The 14,681-nt window shown below is 47.8% G+C and overlaps 1 protein-coding gene across 2 annotated transcripts in view; it reads right to left on the bottom strand.

The window, feature by feature from the left end:
- LOC147706621 (cell adhesion molecule CEACAM8-like) overlaps window positions 1-14,681 on the bottom strand; it is a 129,068-nt gene that overhangs the window by 66,643 nt on the left and 47,744 nt on the right. For both annotated transcript variants that reach the window (XM_086933112.1, XM_086933111.1), the window contains one exon: window positions 1,898-1,963. In XM_086933112.1, coding sequence (XP_086789238.1) covers window positions 1,898-1,963 — 66 coding nt within the window. The remainder of the gene's footprint in view (window positions 1-1,897; window positions 1,964-14,681) is intronic.

The raw sequence follows: 14,681 nt of genomic DNA on the forward strand, positions 1-14,681 counted from the left end.
TTGTTAAGCCTTCCCCTGCTCATGCTTGTCTCAGCAGCAGAAGGGCAGAAACATGTCTCTGGTCGCTGTCTGGTTCTGGAAGGCTGGTACCGGGATCACTGCGGGCCTTACGGAGGAGCTTTACAGTGCCTGAAATCATAAATCCCACATCGTTCACGGTGTGGGAGATATGATTCCAACATGTTTGATACCAAACATGACAGGGTTCATTACTGCCAGTTTAGAGATGGTCATTGCGTAATGACGCATGGCCCCTCTATATATCATAATGGCTGATGCACTTACAACCCGGGAAAATGGACTACGAAATTTATAGGGTTGTCCCGCTCATGCAGAGGCACCCTCACACTTAGAACTGAGCACCCTGCCTAGAGGATTAAAAGGACTGCTTTATGGGTGACTTATAGGTTTTAAGTGGGGTTCCTAGATATAGGGAAATCTATATCTACCGTAAGTGGTGCTAGCACCAGCTCACACAGGCTGCAATGGCAGGCCTCAGTAGCACAGGTTGAAGGGGTAACAAGGTCAAAATCCTTAATAACCAATTTTAATGAGCTCCCAATCTGTTTAAATTTCAGCCCTCCGCAGGGGGACACCCCTTACCCCCTTGTTTAAATAGAGAATAGATAAGGTTGTGCTAGGGCTTGAAGATTTTAATCTTTTCTTCTTTGGAATAATTCCAATAAAATCACATGAGTTGGTGCAGAACGTGTTTATTAGCACATCAGAGTGAACAGCCAACACGTGTTTCACCCCTAAGCGGCCAGCAGGCCTGGGGCTTCCTCAGGGCCATATTGTTATACTTATATAATTCCAACTTGTAGGGCCTGTAGTCACAGTTTGAGTAGTCTCTCATGGGTGGCATAATACATGCTTCACCCCATGTGGGACCCCTGGGGTAACTATGCCTGCATACCTCGGTACCATGTACTAGGGACTTATAAGGATACACCAGTGACCAATCTGGGATATACCTATGTACTCACCGTAACTCATTTTGGGGAGATAGCACAGGGACAGTGGTCCTGATTAGCAGGGTCAAAGTCAGACTAGTCAGAAACAGCATAACACCAGGCAAACCATGGGGGTGACCATAAACGCAGAGTCTACTTTCCTACTGGCATGGATACCTTATGTGGACTCAAAAGGTATGGGGGCTTAAGCATGAAATACCTCAAATAGCCAATAAAGGGTTTGGCCGGCGGGTAGTGTTGGGGGTGGGGGGGGGGCAAGGTCAGGACCCCCCCCCCACCATAAAAACCCAGTTTTTTAGGTGAGCCAGAAGACGTTCCTGTCTAGTAGGGGCTATGTCTATTTATTGGGAGGCCTTTCCTTTTCTGCCGGAGATGCTGTTGGTTTCCTTTGTAATTATATCAATTATAATTAAATGATTTATTTTTCTATCAGGGACTCCATCCTCTCCATTTATAATTTAGCTGCTCATTTGGGACTTAGAATAATTGGATTTCTGACTATGTATTGTGCATTTGAGACTTCACAGCATATTTTGCATTACCCTGTACCCCTTGATTTTGAGATTTTGTAATAAAACCCTTTAAATATTCCTGATCTAGAACTCAGTTACTGAATGATCCCAGTTATTTATTTATACTTGGCTAGATAAATGGTAGGTCTGATAATGAGGATGAGGTTCTTTATTGATAGATTGAGGATTGAAGCGGAACTGCTAAAGTAAAATTTGGGGTGTTCTGAATTTCCGAGTGCCTACATTTTGGGGGTTGGGGTGCTGCTCCTCATACTAACAGGTCCAGCTCAGTGCTTGTCAGTCACCAAAGAAGACATGAAATTCAAGCTTCACCCATGACAATCACCTATAATATGCAACACACAACCCTTGTTACACAAGTAATTCACCCCAAGCTTCACTCTGACCTACCTCTCTCTGGAATGGAGACGATCATCGGGGTGGAGGTCCGGATCTTATTTCCACCAGCTTCAGGCGCTACAAAGCAATCACAAATTCATTTGATGAATCCTTTGAGCACTTAATTGTGAAATGCATCACAAGGCCCTCTGATTTCTTATCCTTGGAAGCAATGTCCCTGCTCCACAAAAAACATTCCTTCTTTCCATCAGTCATTGTTGGCCCAACTAAAGGTCCTAGCCTCTATCCAACCTAACAGTTCTGATTAACATCTGCAACAGTTGTGTCAATGACATACTGAAAACCTTCCTCAAGAAGTAATCATACATAAGGAGTCTTTAAGGTTCAGGTGTATGGTTTGTCACACAAAGGAGTCACAATGGGTCCCATCACCAATCATCTACGGTGGCAGCACCAGATTCGGCAAGAATGTGTCATTATCTGCTCACCTGGGAAATTAATGTTTTTTAAAGAAAACATACTTCTTCATCCACTTGTTCAAATTTTCCCCATGCAAACTTTCATCATAAGAGAACTTGTCCTGGAATCTTGCCAAGTGACAATAGGTATGAATTTACTGCCCTTCTCCATAGAACAGTCTCAATGACAGACTAAAGTTTGGCCTGATAAGTCAAACTCTGGTGAGACAATCCACATTTCTAAAATGTCTAAGGGGCATAGTAGCAAAAACCTTGTTAAAATTATCGCTGTTTTAGCGGCAGGAAACTGCTGCTAAAACAGCGATAAGGGGCTTGATAATATGTGTGAGAAGTTGGCCTGATATATAATGTTTCCAATTCTGGAACCACTTGGTATCAGTCCAAACAAACCCCAAAGATGTCTGGTTGTAAGTCAACCTTGTTAGACAAGCTATCCTAGTGGTAGCATGGACTAAGCAGCCTTAAAGGCTTAACTTAAGAGGTCGTGTTAAGCGAGCTGTTTTACCACATACAATCCTGTAATCAAATGAAAGGACACCACACAAGTATATATTATAAAAATATATGTATTTATTTCTAAATTACTCCCCAGTACTCTTTATGAGGAAAGGGGCACAAGCGTTAAATCAAAAGCACAGTATAACATACAAAGTTGCACAATTTTGGATGAGGGCTGGTGGCCACTCAAACCATATACTAAAAAAATGGTATAAGAGATACCAATCGAACAGTGGTTAGGTCTAGGGCCTAGAGAATTGCTGGGAGCAGTCAGGACTAACAATGCTGAAGTCGGGAGTAGCCCACGGAATTCGGGTGCAGCACGGAAAGTGTGGCTTGCACCAATGCAATGTCAATGGTGCGTAAAAGTTACACAAAGTGAGTTTAAAGATACTTCCGCTGAACCTAGAGGAACAAAACTTAAGACACAGACCCTAGAGGTGTGTACCAGTGTGGGAACACCGGCGTTGCAATGTTACCTCACCCACAGGAAGTGGGTGCACAGGGTCGAAGTGGCGTCGGGTTTTGACACGCAGGCTCTAGGTGCTTGGAGCTGAAGAAGCTGCAGGCGATGGAAAGTAGAAGTGTCCGGTGTGATCCAAGGGCGGATCGAAGTCGAGATGTACCTGAAAGCAGAGGGGACAGAGTCTGGGTCACTCAGCAGTGACCAGGGTGGAACCAGGACGGAATCAGGCAATGTCGGGCGCAATCAGGTGGTTGTCGAGAGGCTTCTCTCCGCTGTCACGTGGGCTCTGGAGCATCCGCGACGTCCAGGAGCAGGTCACGATCTGTCCCACGTAGGCTCTCGCCGTCAGCACCGTCGGCTTCAAGATTGCAGCAAACAGCACTTGGCAAAAGCAATCCACGCGGAACCGGGAGATTGCTTCTCACTCAAACCAGGAGGGTCAGAGTGGGGGCTCCTTTTCACAGGAGCTGGCGCAGATCTGGAGCAACCAGAAAAGCAAGTCGTATTCAAGGTTTCATCGACACAGGGGGCCACAAACCAGCTGGCAAGTGACCGGGCCAACGCGTCGAGCCAACACAAGCAGAAGGGCCCCACGCAGCACTCGTCGAGTGTGGAGGGGGTAGCTTTGGTGCAAGTGTAGCTCGGGATGGGGGCTTCTCAAACCCCGGTGCACAGCTTCAAGGGTCACTCGTGGGCTGCACGGTCAGCGTCTCGTGGCCTTTTCAAGATGGCGTGCCCCACGCTTCCAGTCGCCTCCACTGGTCTCAGCTCTGCAGGGACTGTGGATCGGGCTGGGAGAAGGCAGGCAAGCTTGATCTCGTCGATCTCTGTCACTCGAGTTCCGGCGGGAACTGCAACAAAGCAAGGGTCGAGGGCTGGATGGTGCCTGTTAGCACAGGGTGGTCACTCCTTGACCACAAGGGAGATTCTTCAGTCTTCTATGTTGAGTAGAATGTGGAAGGGTCCAGAATTCGTTTCTTATGTTTCTTCAGGATGATCTGAGTTGCATTGGCATTGCTCCCACTCTTATTCGAATCTGGTGGGCTGGACATCCTGCTAGGTCCCCTCCAATGGGTGGGACCCAGGAAGGGGGTGGTTACACCCCTTTCCCTTGATCCAGGCCGCGCTGGGACTGGGGCTGGAAGGCCCCAGAACCGGTTTGGCTGGATTATGCAAGGGGCAGCCTTGTGCTCCCCAGGCAGTGTCTGGTTTCTTTGAAACCTCCCTGCTACAATCCACTATCTCCTGTCTGGGGTGGTTTGACACTGCCCTGCGACAGGAAACCTTTTGTCCAGGCCACCATTTGCTGAGTTTCGGTCAGCAGCAGGAGGCCAGACCCGTGTCTGTGGCAGAGGCATCCATTTTGTGGATCTGAGGCTCATTTTAAATCAACCGCGTTTCAGTAAAGTAACATGTCTTATCCCTCTAGAAGGGTGGAATGCTACCCCCGTCGCCAGAACTGGCGAGGGGGTAGTATTCCAATTTGTGTGACACCTTACACGACATGTTTTGATAAAGCCAAACCAAAGTTGCTATATAACCGCGAGGATTATAAGGCGCTTAAGAGTATATGGTATGGCATTATCCCGGATCAGCTTAGGGAGTCGTTCCCGACAGCTGCAGACAGGCTCAGCTCATGCCAGAGCTCCATCTCACATAAAACCACGCACTCTGCCTCCAGGATTGATGAGGCCTTCCATAGGAGTGGCTCACAGGTTTATATGTGTCCAGATATAGATTTAGATATAGGTATACTATATCTAAGCAAGGGGTGATTACACCCACTTGCCCCCAGCTGAGTGATCATCCAGTTGTGTCAATTTAAGAACCAGCCAGGGGTGGCAAAAGCTATGCTTCAGCCCCTGGTAGGCCTTGGTGGCACCTATGCCCTGAGCACCTATAGTGCATGGTACAGGGGCTGACAAGGAGTCCATTTCCAATTGTGGTATGTACCTATAGCACATGTATTATAAATTTAGAGAGAGAACAGCAGGCTGGGGGTCTGATTAGCAGGCCCACAGCCTCAGTAAGTCGAAAACCAGTGAAGCAAAAAGCAAAAATTGGGGTGACCATAGGATAGCAGACCCTACTCTCCTACACAACCCCCCCAAACGCAGGGACATTAAACTTAACCTTGACCAGATAAGTCTTCATGTTCTAAGTGGAAGTACCTGGAGAGACCATCTGCATTGCCATGGTCAGTCCCTGGGCGGTGCTCCACTGTAAAGTCCATCCCCTGTAGGGAAATGGACCACCTGAGCAGTTTGGGATTTTCACCCTTCATCTGATTTAGCCACAAGAGGGGCTTATGGTCTGTCTGAATTAGGAAGTGAGTACCAAACAAGTATGGCCTCAACTTCTTCAGGGCCCAAACCACAGCAAAGGCCTCCCTCTCAATAGCTGACCAACGTTTCTCCCTGGGGGTCAGCCTTCTGCTAATAAAAGCAATGGGCTGGTCTTGACCATCTTGATTAAGTTGTGAAAGCACAGCTCCCACACCCAACTCAGAAGCATCTGTCTGTACAATGAACTGTTTGGAGTAGTCAGGACTCTTCAGGATAGGTGCAGAGCACATGGCCTTCTTCAGGTCATCAAATGCCTTTTGACAGCTAACTGTCCACTGAACCTTTTTGGGCATCTTCTTGGATGTCAAGTCATTCAATGGTGTCACAATGGACCCATAGTTCTTTACAAAGTTTCTGTAATACCCAGTCAGGCCCAAGAAGGCTCCGACTTGTGTCTGGGTAGTTGGAGGAGCCCAGTCCTGTATGGTCTGGATCTTGCTCTCCAGTGGTTGAACTTGACCCCCACCTACTAGGTGGCCCAAGTACACAACCTTGCTCTGCCCTATCTGGCACTTGGTAGCCTTGATAGTCAGGCCTGCCTTCTGCAGGGCCTCCAGAACCTTCTTCAGGTGGATCAGGTGATCCTCCCAGGTGGAGCTAAAGACAGCAATATCATCTAGATATGCTGCACAAAAGTCATCCAACCCAGCAAGGACTTGATTCACCAACCTTTGGAAGGTGGCAGGTGCATTCTTCAAACCAAAGGGCATTACCACAAACTGATAATGCCCACTAGGGGTAGAGAATGCTGTTTTGGCTTTTGACTCTTCAGCTAGTCTGATTTGCCAGTAGCCAGCTGTCAAATCAAATGTGCTCAGAAACTTGTCGGAAGCCAATTTATCAATGAGCTCATCTGCTCTTGGAATGGGATGTGCATCTGTCCTAGTGACAGCATTGAGACCTCTGTAGTCCACACAAAACCTCATTTCTCTCTTCCCATCTTTGGTATGAGGGTTTGGCACAAGGACCACTGGGCTAGCCCATGGGCTCTCTGATGGCTCAATCACTCCAAGCTCCAACATCTTTTGCACCTCAGCCTTTATACAATCCCTGACATGGTCAGGTTGCCTGTAGATCTTATTCTTCACAGGCAGACTGTCACCAGTGTCCACCTCATGGGTGCACCAATTAGTCTGGCTGGGTGTGAGTGAAAACATATGTCTGTGGGCATGCAACACCTGTCTGCAGTCCACCTGTTGCTGCTCAGTGAGGATGCCTGCCAAGGCTACTCCATCAACTGAACCATCATCAGGGTTCTGAGAAAGCAGGTCTGGGAGAGGGTCACTCTCTTCCTCCTGATCCCCATCTGTGGCCATGAGGAGACTCATGTCCTCCCTGTCAACAAATGCTTTCAAACGATTTACATGGAGCACCCTGTGGGGGCTCCTAGGGGTGCCAAAGTCAACCACATAGGTGACTTCTCCCTTTTTCTCAATGATAGGGTAGCGTCCAGTCCATTTGTCCTGGAGAGCTGCTGGGCCCACTGGGTCCAACACCCACACCTTCTGCCCTGGCTGGAACTCAACCAGAACAGCCTTTTGGTCATGCCAAGCTTTCTGTAATTCTTGACTGGCCTCAAGGTTTTTGGATGCTCTCTCCATGTATTCAGCCATCCTGGAGCGGAGACCAAGTACATAGTCCACAATGTCTAGTTTAGGCTTTTTGAGAGGTAACTCCCATCCTTCCTTTACCAAACTCAATGGACCCCTCACAGGGTGGCCAAACAAAAGTTCAAAAGGGCTGTAGCCAACCCCCTTCTGTGGGGCCTCTCTGTAAGCAAAGAGCAAGCAGGGTAAAAGGATGTCCCATTTCCGCCTGAGCTTCTCTGGTAACCCTTTTATCATTCCCTTTAGGGTCTTGTTGAACCTTTCAACAAGCCCATTACACTGTGGATGGTAGGGTGTGGTAAACTTATAGTTTACTCCACACTCTTTCCACATTGCTTTTAAGTATCCAGACATAAAGTTGGTACCTCTGTCTGAAAGAACCTCCTTTGGAAAGCCCACTCTTGAGAAAACTGCAATGAGGGCTTTTGCCACCACAGGTGCTGTGGTGGTCCTCAGGGGAATTGCCTCTGGGTACCTGGTGGCATGATCCACTACCACCAGTATAAATCTGTGCCCAGATGCTGTTTGAGGATCCATGGGACCCACAATGTCTATTCCAACTCTTTCAAAGGGTACCCCCACCACAGGTAGTGGTATCAGGGGGGCCTTTGTTGTGCCACCTGACTTACCACTGGCTTGGCAAGTGACACAGGAGCGACAAAACTCCTTGACATTTTCTGACATGTGAGGCCAGTGAAAGTGTGGAACAAGCCTGTCCCAAGTCTTATTCTGGCCTGCAAGGGGAATATCATGGGCCAAGGTGAGAAGGAAACCCCTAAACTTCAAAGGTATAAACAACCTCCTGGTTGTGCCAGGCTTGGGGTCTCTAGCCTCTGAATAAAGGAGTCCTTCATCCCAATAAACTTTATGGGCACCTTGAGCATTCCCTGCAGCCTCAGCAGCAGCTTGCTGTCTGAGGGGTTCAAGGGAAGGGCAATCTAATTGGGCCTGCCCCAGGTCCGCCCTTGAGGGTCCCCCTGTCCCCAGAAACTCAACCTGGTCAGGTTCAAGCTCCTCAGAGACAGTCTCCTCTTGGACTGCAGGATCAGTTTCCTGTGAAACTTGATCCTCAACCTGGGGCAAGTGGGAAGGCACATCCTTAACACTCTTGCTCCTTCTCTTGGGTTGTGGTTGGTCTAATGTTTCAAGATCCACCGCTGGTTCAGGAAGGCACTTATTAGCCTGAGACCTTGTCACTGGAAGGACATGAGCTGAAATCCCTAGCATTTCTGCATGAGTCCTGTACTCCACTTCTGACCAAACTGAGCTTTCAAGATCATTGCCTAACAGACAGTCTACTGGGAGGTCTGCACTCACAACAACTTTCTTCAGGCCATCTACCCCTCCCCAGGAGAAGTTCACAACAGCCACACTATGGGTAGTAGTGGAGTTGCTTGCATTGATCACTAGGTAACTTTCATCTAGTACAATCTGACCAGGGTCCACAAAGTCTGGTGTCACCATAGTGACACTGGCACAAGTGTCCCTGTAGGCCTGAGCCAGTTTCTCATTGATTAAGGGAGTCTGCCTATATTTGCCCAGGTTACTGGGGCTCACTGCAGTGGTCAAAGATAAGTCCACATCATATAGGAGAACTGCCTGTGTGGGGATTCTGACTAAGCCAGATTCCACCTCAGTACCCAAAGTTAACCCTACTAGCCCCTTAGGTTGTGTACTACCACTGCTGACTGTACTAGGGGGTGCAGTTGCTTTAGGAGCTGCAGTGGTAGGAACTGGATTTTTCTTAGTGCATTCACTGCCCCAGTGTGAAACTGATTTGCAGGTATTACACCAAGGTTTCTTTGGGCCAGCATTCTTCTTTTTCTTGTTTCCATTTTGGGAACCCCCCTCCTTATTGCTAGTTTGGGGGCCTGAAGACCTCTGGTCCTTTTCTTTATCTTTCTGATTTCCACCCTTCTGGTCTGTTTTCTTCTGGTCACCATGGTTCTGGGTTTTCTGCTTAATCCTTGTTCTGACCCATTTGTCTGCCTTCTTTCCCAATTCTTAGGGAGAGGTCAAATCAGAGTCAACAAGGTATTGATGCAACAGCTGGTTCTGACAGTTATTAAGGATCTGCTCTCTCATCATAAGATTGTACAATCCTGTATAGTCTGAGACTTTACTTCCCTGCAGCCAACCCTCCAGAGCCTTAGTGGCACAATCAACAAAATCAGTCCAGTCCTGAGTCTGTGCTTTTTGGGTGTCTCTGAACAACAACCTGTATTGCTCAGTGGTTAGGCCAAACCCTTCAATAAGAGCACTCTTCAGGACAGAGTAGTTTTTGGCATCCTCAGGTCTAACAGTGAGGAGCCTATCCCTCCCTTTCTCAGAAAAGGAGTACCATAAAATTGCTGCCCACTGATCCTCAGGGACCTGCTGTACCATGCAGGCCCTCTCAAGCGCAGTCATCCATTTGTGGATGTCATCCCCTTCCTTGTAGGGGGGCACAGTTTTTGTCAGGTTTCTATTATCATAGGCCCTGTCTTTTTCTTTAGGAACTTTGCTGCCACCAGTGGCATCTAAGCCACACAATTGTCTTTCTCTTGCTAAAGCAAGTTTAGCTTGAGCCAAGGCTACCTCTTCCCTCTCTATCTGGAGTTGGACAGCCCTCATTCTGGCCCTATGCTCTTTCCTCTGGGAGGAAGTTATTCCTCTTTGAGATTCTCTTGAGACACTAGAAACATGAGAGTCCCCTGATTGAGATCTCACCCTCCTGTTGCCTGGGAGAATTAAGTTATGAGATCTGGGGAGGTGCTGGCCCTCTCCATTCCCGTGTAGGTCTAGATTGGCCTGGTTAAGCCTGCCAACCTGTACCTGGGTCACCCTCTGATCCTGATCTTCAGGCTCTTCTACATCTGAGCCTTCCTCTTCCTCTTCCTCTTCCTCTTCCTCCTCCTCTTCTTCATCTGGAAGATCCTCATTCTCAGGGGAGTTTATCCCCTCACCTGAATCTAAGGGAGCCTGACTCGCCTTATCTAAGTCATCCTTTTCCAGGATAGCTATCAGGGAAGGAATGGTAGGGCCTCTGCCCTTTTTTAGCCCCCTTGCTGTGCACAAGGCACTCAAGTCTTTGTGGCTAAGGTTGTCATATCTGGAAGTTGCCTTGGTAGGGTCAACTGCTACAGGAGCAGAGCCTGAGGCTCCACCTGTATCAGACATGACTGCTAGTGAGGTGTAAGTGATGCACTTACCTACACTAAGTGTTTTCCTGCTGTACCTTGCTAGTGAGTTGTAGTCAGGGTGTGCTACTCCCTTTAATCTACAACTACTAAGTTCAGTAGAACTTAATATGCTAAGCTTTTGATTTTATATGTACCTAAGGTACTTGATGTGATCTTTCAATTTGATATAAAGATTGCAATGGTAAACAAACAGCAAGCTCAAATCCGCACCGCTGCACACCAATGTGAGAAGTTGGCCTGATATATAATGTTTCCAATTCTGGAACCACTTGGTATCAGTCCAAACAAACCCCAAAGATGTCTGGTTGTAAGTCAACCTTGTTAGACAAGCTATCCTAGTGGTAGCATGGACTAAGCAGCCTTAAAGGCTTAACTTAAGAGGTCGTGTTAAGCGAGCTGTTTTACCACATACAATCCTGTAATCAAATGAAAAGACACCACACAAGTATATATTATAAAAATATATGTATTTATTTCTAAATTACTCCCCAGTACTCTTTATGAGGAAAGGGGCACAAGCGTTAAATCAAAAGCACAGTATAACATACAAAGTTGCACAATTTTGTATGAGGGCCGGTGGCCACTCAAACCATATACTAAAAAAATGGTATAAGAGATACCAATCGAACAGTGGATAGGCCTAGGGCCTAGAGAATCGCTGGGAGCAGTCAGGACTAACAATGCTGAAGTCGGGAGTAGCCCACGGAATTCGGGTGCAGCACGGAAAGTGCGGCTTGCACCAATGCAATGTCAATGGTGCGTAAAAGTTACACAAAGTGAGTTTAAAGATACTTCCGCTGAACCTAGAGGAACAAAACTTAAGACACAGACCCTAGAGGTGTGTACCAGTGTGGGAACACCGGCGTTGCAATGTTACCTCACCCACAGGAAGTGGGTGCACAGGGTCGAAGTGGCGTCGGGTTTTGACACGCAGGCTCTAGGTGCTTGGAGCTGAAGAAGCTGCAGGCGATGGAAAGTAGAAGTGTCCGGTGTTATCCAAGGGCGGATCGAAGTCGAGATGTACCTGAAAGCAGAGGGGACAGAGTCTGGGTCACTCAGCAGTGACCAGGGTGGAACCAGGACGGAACCAGGCAATGTCGGGCGCAATCAGGTGGTTGTCGAGAGGCTTCTCTCCGCTGTCACGTGGGCTCTGGAGCATCCGCGACATCCAGGAGCAGGTCACGATCTGTCCCACGTAGGCTCTCGCCGTCAGCACTGTCGGCTTCAAGATTGCAGCAAACAGCACTTGGCAAAAGCAATCCACGCGGAACCGGGAGATTGCTTCTCACTCAAACCAGGAGGGTCAGAGTGGGGGCTCCTTTTCACAGGAGCTGGCGCAGATCTGGAGCAACCAGAAAAGCAAGTCGTATTCAAGGTTTCATCAGCACAGGGGGCCACAAGCCAGCTGGCAAGTGACCGGGCCAACGCGTCGAGCCAACACAAGCAGAAGGGCCCCACCCAGCACTCGTCGAGTGTGGAGGGGGTAGCTTTGGTGCAAGTGTAGCTCGGGATGGGGGCTTCTCAAACCCCGGTGCACAGCTTCGAGGGTCACTCGTGGGCTGCACGGTCAGCGTCTCGTGGCCTTTTCAAGATGGCGTGCCCCACGCTTCGGGTCGCCTCCACTGGTCTCAGCTCTGCAGGGACTGTGGATCGGGCTGGGAGAAGGCAGGCAAGCTTGATCTCGTCGATCTCTGTCGCTCGAGTTCCGGCGGGAACTGCAACAAAGCAAGGGTCGAGGGCTGGATGGTGCCTGTTTGCACAGGGTGGTCACTCCTTGACCACAAGGGAGATTCTTCAGTCTTCTATGTTGAGTAGAATGTGGAAGGGTCCAGAATTCGTTTCTTATGTTTCTTCAGGATGATCTGAGTTGCATTGGCACTGCTCCCACTCTTATTCGAATCTGGTGGGCTGGACATCCTGCTAGGTCCCCTTCTATGGGTGGGACCCAGGAAGGGGGTGGTTACACCCCTTTCCTTTGATCCAGGCCGCGCTGGGACTGGGGCTGGAAGGCCCCAGAACCGGTTTGGCCGGATTATGCAAGGGGCAGCCTTGTGCTCCCCAGGCAGTGTCTGGTTTCTTTGAAACCTCCCTGCTACAATCCATTTTCTCCTGTCTGGGGTGGTTTGACACCGCCCTGCGACAGGAAACCCTTTGTCCAGGCCACCATTTGCTGAGTTTCGGTCAGCAGCAGGAGGCCAGACCCGTATCTGTGGTAGAGGCATCCATTTTGTGGATCTGAGGCTCATTTTAAATCAACCGCGTTTCAGTAAAGTAACATGTCTTATCCCTCTAGAAGGGTGGAATGCTACCCCCGTCGCCAGAACTGGCGAGGGGGTAGTATTCCAATTCGTGTGACACCTTACACGACATGTTTTGATAAAGTCAAACCAAAGTTGCTATATAACCGCGAGGATTATAAGGCGCTTAAGAGTATATGGTATGGCATTATCCCGGATCAGCTTAGGGAGTCGTTCCCGACAGCTAAAGACAGGCTCAGCTCATGCCAGAGCTCCATCTCACATAAAACCACGCACTCTGCCTCCAGGATTGATGAGGCCTTCCATAGGAGTGGCTCACAGGTTTATATGTGTCCAGATATAGATTTAGATATAGGTATACTATATCTAAGCAAGGGGTGATCACACCCACTTGCCCCCAGCTGAGTGATCAGCCACTTGTGTCAATTTAAGAACCAGCCAGGGGTGGCAAAAGCTATGCTTCAGCCCCTGGTAGGCCTTGGTGGCACCTATGCCCTGAGCACCTATAGTGCATGGTACAGGGGCTGACAATTAGTCCATTTCCAATTGTGGTATGTACCTATAGCACATGTATTATAAATTTAGAGCGAGAACAGCAGGCTGGGGGTCTGATTAGCAGGCCCACAGCCTCAGTAAGTCGAAAACCAGTGAAGCAAAAAGCAAAAATTGGGGTGACCATAGGATAGCAGACCCTACTCTCCTACAATATGTGTTATAGAATTTCAATAGAAGCCCAGGTTAGATGTCCTTCACATCTAACCTGGGCTAATATTGGAATTCTATAGGGCATATTATCAAGCCCCTTATCGCTGCTTTAGCAGCAGTTTCCTGTCTCTAAAACGGCGATAATTTTAGCGAGGTTCTTGCTAATATGCCCCCATTTTCGTTTTATCTATCAGATTCTGACTCTCTTGTCAACTCTTGTTGGCAAGAAATAATAAATAAGACTATGCTAGTGGTTGGAGATCCTATTTAACGGAGAGCCTAAACACTTTTAAGTTCCCGTCTTTGGGACACTTGGACAGAAACAACATTGTTTTAAAGCAGATGTTAAATCAATCAACTATCTTTTTTATCATTTTTATTGGATAAGGAGGCGATTGCAAAAAAAAGGCATGCTCAGTCTGTTATTAACTCGTAAAATAAAAGAGAGCCCCAACCCTATTTAACCTCCAAATTAAAACTGGTTTTAAGGGCTAGATATCTTATGTTAAGATTTGGCTGCTTTCCAACACAGGATTGGACTCGGAGATTAGTACAAAATTGGCAAACACAAAATTGTAGAATATGTGTTTGTGTCAATGAAACTCTATTGCAAATTGTATGTATTTGCTCTAGAGTGCGACAAGAGAGGTAAACACTGTTAAACCCATTTTTGTGGAAATAGTAGTAAGAACGTGCTGCGAAGCAATTATTTTGTGCTTCTGAGGGAATGCCACCGCTTTAACAACTCATTGGTTAGGTTCATCCTTATTGCTGAGAAGAAACTGACCCAGGCTGATGTTTTGCCTGTGCTACAGGAATAATAAATGGTTATATTAATACAATTGTTGCTGTATTAGTTTTGTTAATGCACTGATGTAAGATGGGTTTCAGTTAAATTAATGTTAATGTTAATGTTAATGTTATATGGGCTTGTATAGCGCACAGCTCCCCCAGCCAAGGGGCGTCCCGGCGCTTACTGTAAGAGACGTAATCAGAGGGAGGGGTCAGGAGAAGGAAAGAGACTAGCAGAAGAGGTGAGTTTTTATCGCTTTCCTAAAGGACTTCAGGTCCTGTATCCATCTGATAGAGTCAGGGAGGTCGTTCCAGAGCTTTGCGGCCAGGTACTTGAAGGAACGGCCGCCCATCCTGGATAATTTGATACGAGGTACTGTTGCCAGATTTTGGCCTTCTGAGCGTAACGTACGTCGGGGAACGTAGTTAGACAGGAGGGGGCTGAGCATGGGTGGAGAAGCCATTTTTAGAATTTTAAAAGCTAGGCACAGTGTTTTGAAATG

The sequence above is a fragment of the Lissotriton vulgaris genome, chromosome 7 (assembly GCF_964263255.1).
Source record: "Lissotriton vulgaris chromosome 7, aLisVul1.2, whole genome shotgun sequence".
In the NCBI taxonomy this organism is placed as follows: Eukaryota; Metazoa; Chordata; class Amphibia; order Caudata; family Salamandridae; genus Lissotriton; species Lissotriton vulgaris.